The 17,186-nt window shown below is 45.4% G+C and overlaps 1 protein-coding gene and 1 long non-coding RNA gene across 3 annotated transcripts; both read right to left on the bottom strand.

Moving 5' to 3' along the window:
- Nucleotides 1-1,717: 1,717 nt before the first annotated feature.
- On the bottom strand, nt 1,718-4,151 carry LOC117851606 (protein SHORT INTERNODES 1). The gene is made up of 3 exons (XM_034733446.2): nt 3,591-4,151; nt 2,507-3,224; nt 1,718-2,418 (listed from the first exon to the last, which is right to left on the bottom strand). Exons 2-3 carry the CDS (start codon nt 3,144-3,146, stop codon nt 2,048-2,050), a joined length of 1,011 nt encoding a protein of 336 aa, XP_034589337.1. The 5' UTR covers nt 3,147-3,224; nt 3,591-4,151; the 3' UTR covers nt 1,718-2,047.
- An 8,444-nt stretch (nt 4,152-12,595) lies between these two features.
- LOC117851932 (uncharacterized) lies at nt 12,596-16,753 on the bottom strand. Of its 2 annotated transcripts, XR_011898098.1 has the most exons (5): nt 16,233-16,753; nt 15,901-16,061; nt 15,597-15,670; nt 14,594-14,647; nt 12,596-13,991 (listed from the first exon to the last, which is right to left on the bottom strand). It is a non-coding gene; the product is annotated as an uncharacterized lncRNA (long non-coding RNA). The 2 variants fall into 2 exon arrangements; XR_004639683.2 differs by having other exon boundaries at nt 12,596-15,670; nt 16,233-16,747.
- Nucleotides 16,754-17,186: the final 433 nt, after the last annotated feature.

The raw sequence follows: 17,186 nt of genomic DNA, 5'->3' as shown, positions 1-17,186 counted from the left end.
TTCTTCTAATATAGCACTGCATATGTTTTGTAAGAAATTCTACACTTTCTATATGTAAGTGATAAAATTTTAAGCATCTCCAGTTAGATATGTGCATGCATCATATCCGAGCTAGGGACTATGAGTATTAGTTTATGTATATCCAATTCCAATTATTCCAAACTAATTAAACTGTTTTTTTCTGATTTAATAATAATGTATTTGAAAAATCATCTATACATGCCCTGTACTTTCTAAGTAACCACCATTATTTACTAGAATTACGTCATATATGAATGCAAACATAGATCGCTAAGTGAACTTAGGGAGAATAGGAAGGACAAGCATGAAGCTCAACTAGATACATTAACTTCGAATACAACACTACATACAAAAACTAAACCCCCAAAAGTGATATTGTCTATGTGCTAACCATTTTGACCAATGTAGATGATGTGTATGACATTGTGAGAGAGGCATTCAAATGTATGCATGCACCACAAGGAGGAGAACATGCAGATCTACTCTTGATTAGTCGTCGGTCCACAGAACTGCGTTAACAATAATCCTGGTGTACAAAGCTACAACATCCCAAAATATATAGTTGCAGTGAGAAGGGGAAAAGGAACAAGCGAAGTAGAGATGAGGCTCTACAGCTAGACATAGCGCAAGGACAGTACACTGTACCACTCTACGTGTAGGCCGGCCGAGCTATCAGATTTTACAGAGTAGTGAAGCTAGGACAAGAGACCACATACCAAACTGTAGTACGTACACCTTTTGTGTTTTTTTTTCAAAATTTATGGGTGGGTAATGTAATATATATATAATGCACAGGTAGTTATTAATTGAAAGTGAGAAGTGTGTCAAGTGAAAGCAATATTGTTCTGTCTGTGTGAACTCAGAGACTAATGCCTAGTAGGCTTAATTGGATCAACCCTACAGCTTTTTTATAAGAGTAAACCATGTACATTGTTTCTTTAGACGACAAATCATGTACATTGTTGACATTCTTCCATCATTCCATGTGACTGGTATATGGTGGATTTCCCTTTTTATTGTTAAAGAATTGCAGCATTGATCTACGTCACTTCACCAAAAGAATATTGCAAATAGTACCCCTAGGAAAAGAGGAACAGTGGTGTGACAAGGTCACTATGTACTCTAGAGAGAGAAATGGAGAAGGAGAGAGAGAGAGAGAGGAGGAGGGAGAAGCCAAGATGTTACAAGGCAGCATTGTCGAGATTAGCCAAAGGAACTAATCAAAAAGCCACATCAATCCCTGCAAAAATGCATAGAAATACTGCTGTACTTTTCCATGCTCTGGAGCAAGCACAAGCTGATTGCTCGTCCATCCCAAGGCAGAACAGCAAGTTGCTTTAAAAGAACCAAACTGGAGGAACAAAACATGCATCGGTAGAGCCCAAAACATGCAACAAATCATATAAAAAACACCAGTGCAAGAAACACCCAGCTTTACACAATCCAAATCCAGAGAGAGAAGCTTCCCCATGCATATATATGTATATATACAAAAGTAGATTAGTGTAGGCAAGCACATTGTGATCTACGTAGTAGTACTAGTGTAGTACGCTACTTAATTTTATACTAGGGAGGATTAGCTTATACTAAACTAGATGATACTCTGCAGTAGCACTAACTAATCACATGCTGCATGTCAAATGGAGTAAACAATTGAGGAGGAAAAAAACAACTCCCGTCATTTGAGGAATGAAGCTACACTTAAATTCTTCTCTTTGCATTGCATTAAGGTGGCTAATATGATTTATAACGTCGAAACAAGATTGATCAACAAGTAGTAGTACTAACTCTAGCTAACAACATTATACTCGATTGATCGCACATTAGTGTTCATCGATCACCGACTCCAATGAGTAGTAGTAGTAATAACAATTAAAATCTCTTCTCTTCTTGTCTCGAATTTGTTTGCTGATCACGACGACGACAACGACGATGACTTAGCTCATGCTCATCATATTTGGAAGTAAATGAAACCATCAAGGAATTAAGCTAGGATAGGAATCGAAGCAGCAGCTAGCTAATTAAGCTAGGTTCTAGGGTTATGAGGGAAGAACTGGGTGCCTGCGGCGAAGGCGCCGATCGGCGTCGGGTACGGGTCCATGAGCACCGCCGCCGACGTCGCCACCGTCGCCGCCGCCTCGCTGCTCCCCGCCGGCGACGACCCTTCCCTCGCCTGCCCCGTCAGCTGGTGGTACTCCGAGGACGGCGGCAGCTGGCCCACCGCCGCGTCGTCCGCCGGCCCGTGGTCACGCAGGATCCCCTTGAACGTGTGCCCGCCGATGCTCACCGCCGTCTGGTACGCGAGCTCCGCGTCCGGCTCGTCGACCGGCCCGATCCGCACGCACCGGAACACCGCCTCCACGCTCAGCTCCGGCGGGAACCTCCCGCCGCCGTCGCCTGCAACCCGGCATCACCATCATTTCATTTGGTTACACACTCCACGCCTCATGCCATGCCTGACGGTGCTGGAGGAGAGGCGCCATACCTGAGGAGGTGGTGGTGGTGACCATAGCGGAGTTGGCCGATGGCAGGCGGCCGAGGGACCGGACGAGCTCGCGTGGCCGCTTGCTAGCGGCGGCGGCGGCGGCGGCGGCGGCGCTGGCGCTGTTGTTGGCGGCGCCGCGGAAGAGCGCGGCGAGCTGCTGCTGGCGCTCGCGGCGCTTGGCGGCGGGGACCCAGGTGCTCTTGACGTGGGTGGGGCAGCTGAACCCGCGGCTCCGGCAGCAGGTGCGGCACCGCATGTGGGCGCAGTCCTTCTTGGCGTTGTTGCCGCAGTCCTGGCAGCTCGTCCCCGCCCGGCCTCCCCCCGCGCCGCCGCTGCCGGGGCCGCCGATCCCGCCGCTCCCGTCATGCGAGGAGAACCCCAGCACGACCCCCGTGGCCACGCCGGAGGAGAAGAACTGCGACGTGTGCGGCGCGGCCGCCGCCGCCTGCTGGTGCGGGTGCCATAGCTGGAACCCTATCCCCCCGCCCCCGCCGCCGCTGGCCGCCGTGTCGGCGGCCGCGGCGGCCGCCCCGCGCGCGTACAGGAACAGGCTGTCGGCGCCGATCGGGTGATCGCCGCCGCGTTCTCCGCCTCTCCCACCTCCACCTCCGCCGCCGCCTCTCAGAGAGAACCCAGCCATGCGAGGCAGCAACCACCACCCATCAAGATGAGCTGAGAGAGTGCACCACAAAGAAGCCTCTCTCACCTAGCTCAGCTCCTACAGCAAAAAAAAACAAGTAGAGATCTTGGGAGTAAGAAAAAAGGCAGCTGCAGAAGCAGAAGCCGCGCAGAGGCAACAGCAACAGCAGAACACGGCAGCGGGCATGGGGTTGTGTGACATGTAGTAGGTTAGATGAGCTGCGCTGCATATATAGATTGACATAGCTCAGTAGTGGATGGATGGATCGTAGATCTGTAGAGAGAAGCTCATAGACATAGAGAGAGATTTGTGTAAGCAAGCGTGTAGGAGATGAGGATAGGCTTGCCGATGAGTGGCATGTGCATGTGGGAGGAGTAGTGAGAGAAGCTTTGCTACCTCCTCATCACTCATCAGTGTGCTACCGCTGCTAGCAGTGCTACTCACCTTGCCTTTGCTGGAAATAGGAAGCTCTCGCCTCTAATCCGCGTCTTCTTGCTTAATTGCTTTCCGCTCTTGGCCTCTTGGTCTTGGGTCTAAGCCTCTCTTCCTCTTTCTCTCTCTAGAAGTAGTATCTGGAGGAGGGAGGGAGGGAGGAGGTTAGCTGCTGATGAGTAGTGGTAGAGAACGCGGAAGCAGACGAGCGAGGGAGAGAGCTGCTTTTTGGGGTGGTGAGGAGATGAGGTGTGAGGCTATATAAAGAGGAAGAAGAAGAGAAGAGAGGAGTGGGTGCAGGGGAGGAATTCGAGGGCGCCTGCAAACGCCGCCATGGAGGCGGCTCGGACCTTAATTTCTATTTATTGCTCGCGCACAGCTCTCTCTCTCTCTCCCCCTCGCTCCCTTGCTTGCGTGCTCCCTTCTCTGTCCACCCAACCAGATGAAAGAGAAGGGATGCGAGAGAGAGGAAAAGGAAGAAACGGGGTGAGAGAGAGAGAGAGAGAGGATGTGGCAGTGTATTTTTTTTCCCCTTTTCTTTTTGCAGAGTTTGTTTTGCTTTGCCTTTGCCTCAGCTCGCTCCCGTCTTGCATTTTGTACCTCGCCTTGCCGAATTATTACCGGAGGTGTCCCTGGCCCTCGTGGCCTCTCGCTCATGCCTTGTCAATAACAGCATGACTACATGGCGACAGAGGACAGGGAGGAATTTTTACTGACAGGAGAAAGAATACCTTTGCAGCGTGGTCGTCGTCTTACTCTTCCCCCAACTCGCATGCACTGCACTTGCTGGTAGTTCAGTTGGTAGGATAATTTACTTCCGTTATCTGAGTGTATTATTCTATTATTTGATGTCCATGTCCAACAGAGGGTGAATACTGCTACTACTATACCAGTACCATGCGTGCATGGTAATTTTTTTTAAAATAAAACATTAGAATATCTACTGATTTTACTAATCAAATGGTGAAGACATCAAATTAACGGTAATTTTATGGTTGCCAATAACAGAGCATGTCTGGCCTCTTTTTGTTTTTTTCTTCTTCTAAAAAATATAAAAAAGCGTATGATTGTAAATGATATAGTACTACTTATTAGGTACCCGAAGTACAAGGACAGGACTATATATATAGGCAGCTCCACTTAGGTAGGTATGGTCAAAAGTAACGTACGCTACACAAGCATGGAGCCTACCAGCTGCAACAAACTCAATTCGTGCATAAACTTTAAGCTTGCTTAATACCATTGCATTAATGTAGCTAGCTAGCATCGTGTCCATGCATATTGCCATATTGAATGTGTTAGTCGGAAACAAATGTTTTGCTAAAAGTATAGTATGTTGATGCATTATTGTACCATGTACATGCATGAAAATAAAGAGATTTTGTAAAGTCCATAGAAAAAAATAGAAAATGTATCCCCTTCATTTCATTTCCTCATGATCGTTTATGAGTAACAACAAATTAAAATAGCAAATGTTGAGACATGCATATGCATGTAGTACATTCCAGCAACACCTTTGCTGGCTTTGGTGAACAAAATCTTTTGGGAGAAGCAAACATTGCTGCATGCTATAGTGTACTGGTACCTTGTTGCTTACAGACAGGAAATGTTGCACGCACTCTCAAAAAACTGTTGGGAATTTTCGCCGGCCTGTGCCATCACCGGAAAGCTGTTTTTGCAGGTTGGAGCAGTGGAAAAAAGGGGCACCAAAGCAGCGAAGAAGAAAGAGAGAGGGGAAACGGAACGGGAGAGCGCAGCCGCAGCAGGCCATCAGCTAGTGCCCGAGGGAGCCCGTAGCGTGGGGCCATCCCGGCCGTCTAGGCGCCAGCGGACGGCGCATGCCTCGCCACGTGGCGGGAATTCGGGGCCTGTGTCGGGTACCCCCCTTTCCGGCCGGCCGCGAAAGCCGCTGCTGCCCGGTGGGGCCCCGGCCCTACCTCTCTGACTCTGCTCTCTCTCTCTCTCTGGCTTTCTCTCTCCTCGACCACGTTCTCGAACGCCATGGGAGGGAGAGGCCAGACGCGCGCGGCGGCACTATAGGCGGCAGTAGGGTGAGGCGGCAGGGCAAGCGACGCCATGGCAGGGGGGTGTGAGAGTGTGAACAGTGACACTGGTGACTAGTGAGAGAAGCTTCATGCATGGACGACATGGATGGATCCCTGCATGCAGCAGCTCCCTGTAGCCTGAGCTTGTTCGTTGCTGAGGCAATGGCGTTTTAAATTGGTGTCTTGTTGTCACCACATGCCCCCTGGCTCTCTGCTCTGACGACGCTGCTGCTGCTGCGGCATGGCATGGCGTGGCGTCGACACCACTTTGGTCTAGAACCTGTCAGCGCCTCATGATTCTCCTCCCTTGCCTTAAAAAGGTCGCTGATCATCATGTAAAGCACGCCCAAGGCTGCAGGGGATCCTCTGCGGCTGCGCCAGGGGAAGGGGAAGGCGCACCTTCCCTTGTGCTTGTCTCTCGCTCTCATGTCCCCTGTAGCACGTACCCGTCGTCCCGCTTTAGCATCATCTCGCCGGTTTATTTCGAGCAAATCATGTTAGTCTTGAACGGTGAATTTGCGTGCGAGTTTATTGCTTTTTTGGACGAAGCGAGGATAAATGCCTGAAAGAGAAGCAAGGACTTAATGTGATGGTGTGAACACAAATAATGCATGGAACCATATTAGTGAGTGATGACAAGTCCTACTCCGGATGTTGAAAAATGCAATGTGTTTTTAGTTTTATCCAAAGTCGTCAAACTTATTACACTTTGATAAATTTATTTATAAAAGTACATTAACATATACAACATTAAGTTAGTATTGTTGAGTTCGCCATGAAATATATCTCGATGGTGCATTTATTTGGTATTTTAGATGTTATATTTTTCTATAAACTTCAAGATTAGAACATTGGGAGTAGTATATGTTTTTGCATGATCAAAGAACAAGAGTCGTTACAAACCATGTGTGACCCTTGTACATTTGGAATGAGGGATTTTGCCCAATTCCTACGGGAATTCAAATAAATGATTATGCATAGTTCTCATGAAATTCCTGTTCCAAAAGAGGACTACACATGCGAAAGGCATGTACAGTCAGGCCCCAAGAAATGCTAAAAGGAAACAGGGGTAAAAAGAAAAAGGACCAGCTCTGTAATTGAAATGATCAAAACTGAAGTACACCTTGAACTACACACATCCTGCCGTTGTTTAATTAGCATGGAAGTAACAGTAAAATTGACGCTGACAAGTGCGGCTACTATATATACTTTCTTGAAACTTGAAGTTGAGGTTGACAACTATATTAGTTTCTTAATGCATTTACATGCTGCTGTTGCGTGACCGTGTGACGTGACAGCAAGCCATATGACAAGGTCGTATAGTATAGCTCAATAGCAAAAACATGCATGGGTCTCCACTCCGGCTGTTCCAGCAGCTGCAAGCACTTCTCCTACTACCTCTGATCCTACATCTGTATACCATCGATCCCTACTAGCCTCTTTTGTTGGTTAAGTTAGCCACAGGCAGTCTCATTAGCTTATTAGGTCTTTGGTCTCTACCTAGTGGGTCCCCATCATCTGTTGCTCCATGTAGACACAGCGTGTCTCATGATGCAATCCTCAAAACAGTGATGACCAACTCAACTCAAGTCCTTTTCCGTCGTCCAGAGCTATAGCCCAGTACGCACTATATGTTGGAGTGGCCAACAGCCAGAGACCAAAATGATCAGCTACCATGTGTAATGTATATCTTGTGTGTATGCTGTTGGTCTACAAATAAAGGGAGATTAAATTAGACCCATGCAATGCTCATCGATCGATCGATCGGTCGAGATTATTGCCGGCTTGATCCAGTCAAGTTCTCATCTCAACTGATCGATCGATGTTTGTATGGTAGCGATGCTAGTGAGTCCTTTCACGATCTGATGATGATAAAAGGTTAGACCAACCAACCAGCGGTAGGTTATATGGACGATCTATGTCGTTTCAGTAAAAAAAAAGAAAAAGAAAACGAAGATCAAGACGAAGGAAAGAATGCGTGTGTAAAGGGTGCATGTGTGGACAAGGTATCTTGTCGATGGGAGTTGATCTATCCAAACAGTGGAAAAAGTTCAAATGTCCAAATAACATATATAGTAGCGTGCACTTGAAATTAAAGATTGATCCCGGAAATAAGATTTGATGACATGAAGTGGCCACCAGAAGCCAAAAATTTTCCATCATCTAAAAAAATAATTACTAAGATTTAATTAGGTTTATCTGTTTATGAACGGATATTATTATCTGACTGTCGAGTTTGATCTCAGTTGTCAGTTCACAGCCCACCTTTAACTCAATAAATTTAGATGAAAAGATTGCTGTCCTGAAACAATATAATGGATGAATGAGGCCAGGTGAATTCCAATTATACACTCAGCAAAGGGCTGGAATAAAACAACGGCCAGCTTCCATTCTCTCCAGGTCCCATTTTCTCCCCTGTACAACACTGGAGCGGTTTGTCTGAACCAGGCAAGAAAAGAATATCTATGCATATATTCTCTTCCTGCCATCGAGTGAATTAATCATCACCACATTCATCTCTCTTCAGCCGGACTCAAAAGAAATGAGACATATCATTGCGTTGCAGGTACAGCAGTACATGTGGGTCCAACTTGATATCAAATTATTTGGGCGAAATTTATCCACAATAAAAAGGTCGCGATTTTTTTACTATATAACAAGTAATTTTAGGTTTGATATATTTATCTTTTTAGGGTTACCACCTGATGATATACACACCCTTCTATTTGAAACATGCAAATATGCAATCTAGGAGCAATATTTAGAATATAACTCCCTTATTAGCTTTAATCTTTGCTTGGTAGTAAGGTGCGTATGACCACCCAAATTAAAAGTTACAGTATGTCTTCATGTTTACTAAAAAATGCAATCACGGAATTTGTTTTGATCATCAGCAAAATGGAGAGAAAAAATCTAATTAAGATGTTAGTTGGAAAATGATTAATGATATAATGTAATTATGATAGCTTGAATTTGGGACAGAGAACAAAGACCATATTGACAAAGAATAAATGTTCATAACTAACTACTTATAACACATATGGTTAGCCACAGTTTTATCTTTTTATATGCTCCCTATGTTTCAAATTAGTTCACCTTAACTTTGTCCTAAGTCAAACTTCTTTAACTTTGACTAAGTTTATAGGCAATTTGTGACAACATTTACAAGATTAAAATCAATTAGTTCATTAAATCGACCATGGAATATAGCTTGGTAGTGTATTTATTTGGGACTATAATTTTATCTATTCTTCTTAAACTTTGGTCAAAATTATAGCAGTTTAAGTTAGGACAAAATCTGAACGGACTATTATTTGGAAAGGATGGAGTATATTGTAATTTTTTATGCGCGCTCCTTGCAAAAGAATGTGCACTTGCAAGAACCATGATCCCAGCAGAATGATAATATTTTTGCATAAGAAAACTATGACGTTTCCAATTAAGCCACTATGTTCATTGACCATTGCAATTTGGAACGTAACAATTCTTTTGTGATACATAAAGGTGTATTCAGTCAAATTCATAAAACACACCTTTTGACTTATTCATTCAATGCCTTGACGTGTGCATTTTTCTAAGCCCCTGAATTTGATGGAAAAGTGTAACTGCATCTGGAATACCTTACATTTAGATTCTCTTTTATATTGGGTTGGGTCAAAGCATAATTCATTTTTTCCACAGAGCACCAATAAAAGGACCTTGTGATAAGAAACATGCCTAACTTTTTCTTTAGTGCACATATGAACAGTGCGCTCTACATGCAACAAACAGGCACCATGGGTCATTCAGCCAAGGCAAAAAGGAAAAGGAGAATAATTAGTGTCCACTGATATGTGTGTTTGCGTAATCATCCCTTGATTGTTATTGTAAATAATGCAATGGATTTTGCCTCTACTTATCTGATATGATATGTTATGTGTGATAATCCTGGGACTTTTACCGGCTCATGCAGCAAGTTGGCCACGTCAGCGTGGAATAATACCTGCAGTCTAATTCCCTTTTCTTCTAAAATATAATGCCATTCTCCATCCAATCACGCACATATTAGGTATACCGGTAGTTTAATTTCCTTTTCGCTTCATAGTTCTTTGGTATATAGAGCAATTGACCAGGAAAAAAAATACAAAAGTCCCATGAACAACTTCAATATGTTGCCCTAAAGTTAAAGAAAAGGAACACCTCTCAGACACAAGGGGATCGGAGTAAGTGTTGGGTAAAAATTTGCACACAGAAGATTCTTGTACTCTGAAGGAAGTACTGAGGCGATCGAATTGCATTGTTTATTTTGTTTATTTGTTTGGCGTTGTTGGATACAGAAGGGATTAAAAGGGCCCCTAAAATGTGACATTGACAGTGATGTGGGTGAGGTCCCAATAATTGAGTACTTGCTGGCCTTTGCTCTCGAGCCCTGTGCAATACACGAGTTGACTCTTCTTTTACTCCCTTTCACTCATTTCAGTCCCTTTCTGTCCCCATCCGCAACACCACATGAATGTGCGCGCGTTGTGTATGTATGTACTGCAAAGACATGGACATACACACACACCCAAGGGAGGAGGAGAGAGAAAGAGAAAAGGAAAAAGGAGAGAGAGAGAGAGAGAGAGCCTGCCATAATGCCCAAATCCCTATGCTTAACTAACTCATTCCCTTTGGAGTTTGGGGGTCGTCGCTTGAGGAGCAACCTGCTGCAGAGGGATGCCGGCCAGAGGTGCTGCATGCCTTGAGAGGTGTGCCATTAGCTAGGTTTTTGAATGACACACTCAGGCCGGCCGGCCGGCTGCCTCCCTGTCATCCTCCTGTGGATTCGAATGGATGCTGCAGCCTGCAGCCCCCAAAAACCGACAGCACCTCTTCTTATTCTTGACCATACTGAAATGGAATTTGCATTAACTGAGGTATTAGAAAGATACTAAGCTGCCATTGACTTGTGTTGCACTACGAAAAGCTGCTAATTTTCAGCTAACTGTAACTAACTAGAGAAGCTGCTTTTCCCTGCAGTCTGAGCTTCATACAAAGGGTATGGCCACGACATGATGATTCGAATTACGACCTGACATACACATCACGTGACCTGCCAATGAAGCTGACAACAGAAACACTTGTGCCAGTGAATCTAAAATCGGCTGCAGAAAGACAACACTGAAGATTACTGTAACACCTCAGAGGAAACAAAACACAGAACCTCGATCATCTACTGTAATGCATGCAATTATGGACCTGCTTAATCCTCCAGGCAGGGAAACTAGACAAAATCCCAAGTCAAGTGATGGCCCCCACACCCTTGTGTTCTAGCTACCTTCTTGTTCAACACAGTAGTGGCTGCAACAAACTAACTCCTAACTTAGCTATTAGCCTCTGTGCTAAAATGTCCAAGTTTAATTTACCAGAATTTTGTAGCACATATGTAAATATTTTGAATTTTCTTTTTGTTGTTTTTGAACCGTTATCAACAAAATTGTCCATAGTACATGCATGAGTTAACTATATCTATACTGTAAACACGTTTCTGAGGAGGATTTTTATAAAGAAGAAAAACAAATGCGAAAGAAAGAGGGGTGAGAAAAGAGCGAGGAGAGAGGAGCAAGAAAAACTGAAGCCAGCAAAAGGCCACGCCTTTTGTTCCAACGCCAGCTATGGGTCGCTCGCGTGTCCAAGTGTAGTATGTGGTGGCCTCGTACTGGTTGCACTGTAGCAGAACAGTAGCTTTAAAAAAAATATTTCCTCTCTCTCCCTCCCTCCACAGGCAACGGCGATCGATGGATCGAGAGGCGGATCGGACGGAGGCGATGGATCGGATGCAGGGCAGGTGGCCTCATCATCTCATCCATCAGCTCGGCCGTTTCCACGAGCACATAGATGCAATAGGGATGCCCCGTCCCTCCCTTGTCGCAGCAGCAGCTTGACAAGAAAGCGCAATAGATCGAAGCCCGATCGACTTGATGGCCGCTGGGCCAAGAGTCACATGCATGCATGCCTCTCACTCACCTCCTCTCTCCCTCCGGTCTCTCTTCGATCACCTCTCCTTCACCTCTCAACTCACACATGCACTGATCACCTCGCTCCCTCCCTCCTCTAGCAGCTACGCCACCTAGTAGGTCGACACCTCCTCCTCCCCTACTTTTGCCTGCATTTTTTACTTTTTTTTTCTATCATTACATATACACAGCAAATGCTCCAAGGTAGTAAGTACATCGTTACCTCAAATCAAATTAGAAATGTGTATTTTGTAGAGCGTTGAATGTAAATGAGGTATAGCTAGTGCAGGAGAATGTTTCTTCCGCATTTATGGCACATGGGGTATTTTGCTGCCCAAGATACATGTATCAAAATTGTTCATCTGACAATCCAATATCTATGTAAATCACAGACTTAATTGTTTATCTTAAGATGTGTTTGGAATTGTAGTGCACCTTATGAATATATCATTATGTGCTTTTGGTGAATTATATACTTGTATCGCATATATGCCGTATTTGTCGTAATCAAAATTTTATGTCAAGTCAGACCACCCTAACCCATAATCCTAGATATATACGCCAATTCCTTGAAACAATGTAAAGCCTCAAAATTCAAACCAACCGGCCTTTCTTAGTTTTCCCGTTTTCTAGTGTTTGAGCAAATCTCAATTGGATGCATCTGCAGCAGTACTAATAACGCTACATGCATCAGATGGAATTGCGTCTACTAACTAGTAAAAGCTAGTAGTGGAACATATATATATAAAAACTACTGTATTTTCCAAGCAGGGGCAAAAACAGAAATGAAAAATAAAACTTTTTGTCCAGTTGTAGCAAGGTTGCCTCCAATGGGCCAGCAGATGATGAGCAGGGTAGGCACCGTAGCTTCTTGTGATCGCTGAAAGATATGCTAGTGCCAAATTAAAAACGTATAAAATATTTGGTGGCCGTAGGTTGCAGACTCGCAGTAGTGCATCATCATCCGCCCCCCTACTAATCTACCACAACAAAAGCAAACAAAACAAAAGAGATTAGAAATAATGGCGCGCGGGTGTGTTCGCAGCGGCAGCGGCAGCAGCGTCCTGCGATCCATTCACCCTTTAATGAAGCATTAGCAGCAGCACATGTCTCAAGATCACTAGGCAGTATCCTAAGCCCCCTCCTAGTACCCACTACTAGATGAGACACAAACACCTGCTGTGCTGGGCTAGAAAAGGGTCATTAGGGGCGGGCCCCACCCCCGCATCCTTTCTTTTCTTTCCAAATGGTGGTGATCATGTGATGTTTAGCCGTAAGTGCTTGCAGTAGAATATGCCCTAATTGCATGCCTCCCCCTGCTTGCTCTTGCTGCTCCGGAGAAAAAGCACTTGCATTGCGTACCTCAACTGCCATCATGCTGTCACTCCCTCGCTTGTTCCATGTTTGCTTGCTTCTTGAGTGCATAGTACATATGCTGCCATGCACTTGTGCCTGCATGGATGGATGAATTCCATGCTTATATGACTAGTAGAGGAGCCTTCATTTGTTTATGAGGCCAAGTGAACCAATCATAAGCTTCTTCAGGTATGGTACAGGACGATGTCTGAATGCCCTGTCAGAGATATCGTCAGACATGTAGCTGCAGCACAAGCCCATGCACGCAGCTTGTCAGCTGGAGTCAGTCCTCTGATCTGATCTCCAGTGTTTTGACCAAGCCTACGTGTCACTGGGATCTCCACGCACTGTGTTTATGCCCAAAAATCCCCTGTTGCAAGACACTTTGACCAAATCATCAGTGCTGGCGCAAGCAACCAGTCTCAAGAACCTCCCTCTTCACCCTGCACCAGAAATTGACCACCTCTGCTCTGCACGTCTGCATCCGCGAACCGGAACACCAGGCACGGCGAACATAATATCAGGGTGATCCAGCAGCGCTCCCAGCAAAAGTTTGAGCGCGTGCTGCATCTGCATCACTGTAGCGGCAGCGGTTGGGGGAGAGACTCCGGAGCACAGCCTCTGAGGAGTTGCAGTGCGTCTCCCTGATGAACAGTGGCGGCGGCAACTGCGCGGGCATGTGCCGTGTCCGCCCGGCCGCACACCAGCTCGGGCCACCCCCCGTGTGTCCCGACTCCACGAGCACCGAGTCAAAATCAGCAACAGCCACAGCGCGCATGAATGCGTGATGGAACACCGGGGGGACAAGTTCATGCGCACGTGCACACGGCGAGTGGCGCACTGTAGCTGCCGGCCGGACACCCGGGCCGGCCGTGCGGGCGTCCGTGTCCGTCCTTGCCTTGCCCCTCCAGTCCATGCCCCTGGTCTGAACTTTGAACCATATAGTTACAGTCTCTGAATTGTTTTCAGGGAGACAGGTTCTCCATACCCAATTATTCGCGGCGACGCGGTGTGTAAGACAGTCGTTTTCATTTCACCTGCAAGGAAGTGCCGTCCAGTGAGGAAACTGCAGATGGTGAGATGTGTTAGCTGAAGAAATGGAAACAGAGCAAGGGAAAGAATGATCCATGACTCTGGCAGTCTTTTGAGCAAGATGACTCTTTATCACTCTGACAGTCAGGGAACCTGGTGTCCGGCTCGCCTACTGGTTGTTTCTTTTGGAAACAAAAGGCCACTTGCAGTTTTGATCTTGTAAAGCTAATATATGGACTACAGAGCTACAACTGAGCTGTTGGCATTTAGTGAGAGCGCTGCGAAGCGTGAAAAGATTTCAAAAGGAATTGGCCAACTAAGGTTTGATGCCAACAATGGTGTGCGAAATGAAGCAGTTCAAAGAAACACAATAGAACAACAGCGCTGAGCAAGCATTGGTATTTTGGATACTATTGCCATGTGTGCATTGATGAAAGAGACATTTATAGTGGAACACATGACACTGCAACATATTTCTAACAAGGATGATGACATCATCAATCAGTAATATATACCAGATGTTGTTATTGGGAGCACTGTAAATTGTCCATGTAGCATAACTGATAAAATTGTTACTGTTTACCATTATGTAATTTCCATGACTTACTCCAGTAACTGAATGAAACGTAGGGGAACCAGGCAATGGTATTATATAAGCCATCTGTAAAATCAACATAGTATCAGTTACACTAGCAATATAGAACAGACAATTGGATACTGATATCTGGATTAAAGATTGGTCCTGACTGTTCTAAACAGTGGTTCTGAAAAGGAAGGGTCACCAAATAGTAGTTATTAGTCTTATAAATAGACCAATGTTGAAACACTGATATGACGCTCAGTTTCTAATAGGAAAACCATGAACAGGTTCATGTAACGAGGTCTCTGTTTTGCTTCGACTAGGAGCCTGTTCCTAACATGTCAGACTCACATCCAAAGGATTGGTGACATTAGCTTCTAGTAATCATACATCTTTTTGGTGACTCCGCAATATGTTCAGTATACAGCATTACAGCATACTGGTGAATAAAGACCAAGTAATGGTGCTTTCACTTCTTTGGCAGCTTCTGAGAAGCGACCATTCCTGGAGCCTAGTTTTTGGGCAATACAATTCATCTTCTTTTGGGTTCGTAACAAAAACATGCCTTTCAAGCTTCAGGTACATATTCACCAAATGATGGATGTAGCATTTATCAGTTGTCGTTGATTGCCCGTATTTCAGTTTCATGGCATGCATGATGCATCTCCTCCAATTAAATTCTCACTTGTTCAATCAAATCACCTACTTTGGTCTACTGCTTTGCATCTGTATTCACACCCAAGTGAACACATCAGGAAAAAACTTTTGAGGTGGCAATTAAGATTAACTGAAAACAATTTCGATCTTTTTCTCATTAGTAAATACCTAGCTCATTTTTTCCCTAAGCTAGCTAACTAGTTAAATTGTGAAGATCAAGCTAGGAACAAAAATTAAAAGAAGAGCCTGAAGAGGGTGTTGTCTTAAACAACTTTTTAAGATCCCTGGCATGCAAAACTATAATTAACAAACTAGTATGCTAATTAGTTGCAATCTACAAAATGGGTCGTATCCTAACTGAGATACTGTATACCTGTTACCTGAAGATCCTCAAAACACATACTCCTGGTCAGGAATCAGTCTTTTACGGTCTTGCAGATTTATGACCTGCACAAAGCCAATAATGAACATCTCAAGTCACACAGATTGTAGAAGTGTATCCGGTCCTCCAACAGTTATCGTATCGAACTCTCTTTATGGTAGAAGAATCGAATATTACAGATAGTGTAGTTCTTGGTGAAATGAGGAAATATTGCATATCTAAACTGATTAAATTATTTAGACAAATGAAACGATGTACTAATTCTGTGTATATGAGTAACAACTGATTCACGAACCAGGAAAGCACCACGGCTGCGTTACTGCGTACATGACATGGCAACCATATCATCACCGAATTCAGCACGCATTGGACAAGTGGACTTGTTCAGAGTGGACTTGTTCGGGGAGGCATCCCGGTCCTCACCAATGAGGCATGCAGCGATCCATCATCCGATCCCTATTCAGACAATGAAAAAAGCAAAATCTAATATCTGCAGTGGGGAACGTGCGAACAAATTCAGCGAAACAACAGAACACCCACACTGCAAAGGGCAATCCACTAATGTAACCTCTGGCGATACCGCGTTTGCGAGCAGGGCGAGGCAGGAAGCAGGCAGAGCGCATTTACCTTGGCTGGGCGCCTCCCCCTCCACGACGGGAACCATCTGAACTCCCCTGCAAATCTGAGCTGCAGCTGCAAGGCCCAAGCGAGAGAGAAGCCGGTGCGTCCTCGCCGTCGCCGGCGATGGCGGTCCGGGGTTGGGGACGAGGGGAGGAAGGGTGGCAAATTGCAGAGTGCCACCACCTCCCGCGAATGAGTTGTGGACTGGCAGACGACGGCAGCGGCGACGACGACGACGACCACTTGTGCAGGCGAGCTGCGGTTTCCCCGATGGGATTGGGATGGGCCAACTCTTATTCCAAAATGGGCTGAGCAGACTGCAACCTTCTTCATACGGCGGCTTTTGGGCTCCGAAATGGGCTGGTCCGTAGTCTCTCGATCGGATTCGATCGAAAAGGCCGAGCCGAGCGAATGCGTGTGGACTGAACCCAACCCATGGGCTGACAGTACTTTGAAGGCCCAGTGCATAGCGTATAGTTATTGACGACCGACTATTTGTCTTCTTTCACTAAAAAAAATTGCGAAAAAAAAATCATTTGCAACTTGGTACTTATTAGGTAAAGATGCACCCCATGTAGTAGTATTTAATTAACTTGTACTACGTAATAGTACTAAGCATGCAATGCGAGCCTTCTAAAAAAAGGTTTTCTGTAATGAGAGGGCGAGCTGATTATGTTAGGCAAGTTGTTGAGAGACGTTGATTAGGAGAGTATGTGCCGTTCCAAAGCGCCTTCCTGCTTCTGCAACGCATTGGACGGCCGGGTCGAGTTGGAGATAGAGACTGCATCCGCTTTTTTTTGCTTTCTCCACCCTGAAGGATCGGGTATTTCGCGGGTGGGAGAATATAACTTTTGGGAGGACCAGGAGGAAACGTGTGCGTGGTAGCCAAACAAACATACGAGGAGTCCTGGGCTGGGACGACGACGACTCCAACTGGAAAGCGCGTCCGCTTCCTTCCTT

This window comes from Setaria viridis, chromosome 4, assembly GCF_005286985.2.
Source record: "Setaria viridis chromosome 4, Setaria_viridis_v4.0, whole genome shotgun sequence".
NCBI classification, from domain to species: domain Eukaryota; kingdom Viridiplantae; phylum Streptophyta; class Magnoliopsida; order Poales; family Poaceae; genus Setaria; species Setaria viridis.
This window is presented reverse-complemented; position numbering and strand designations above follow the sequence as displayed.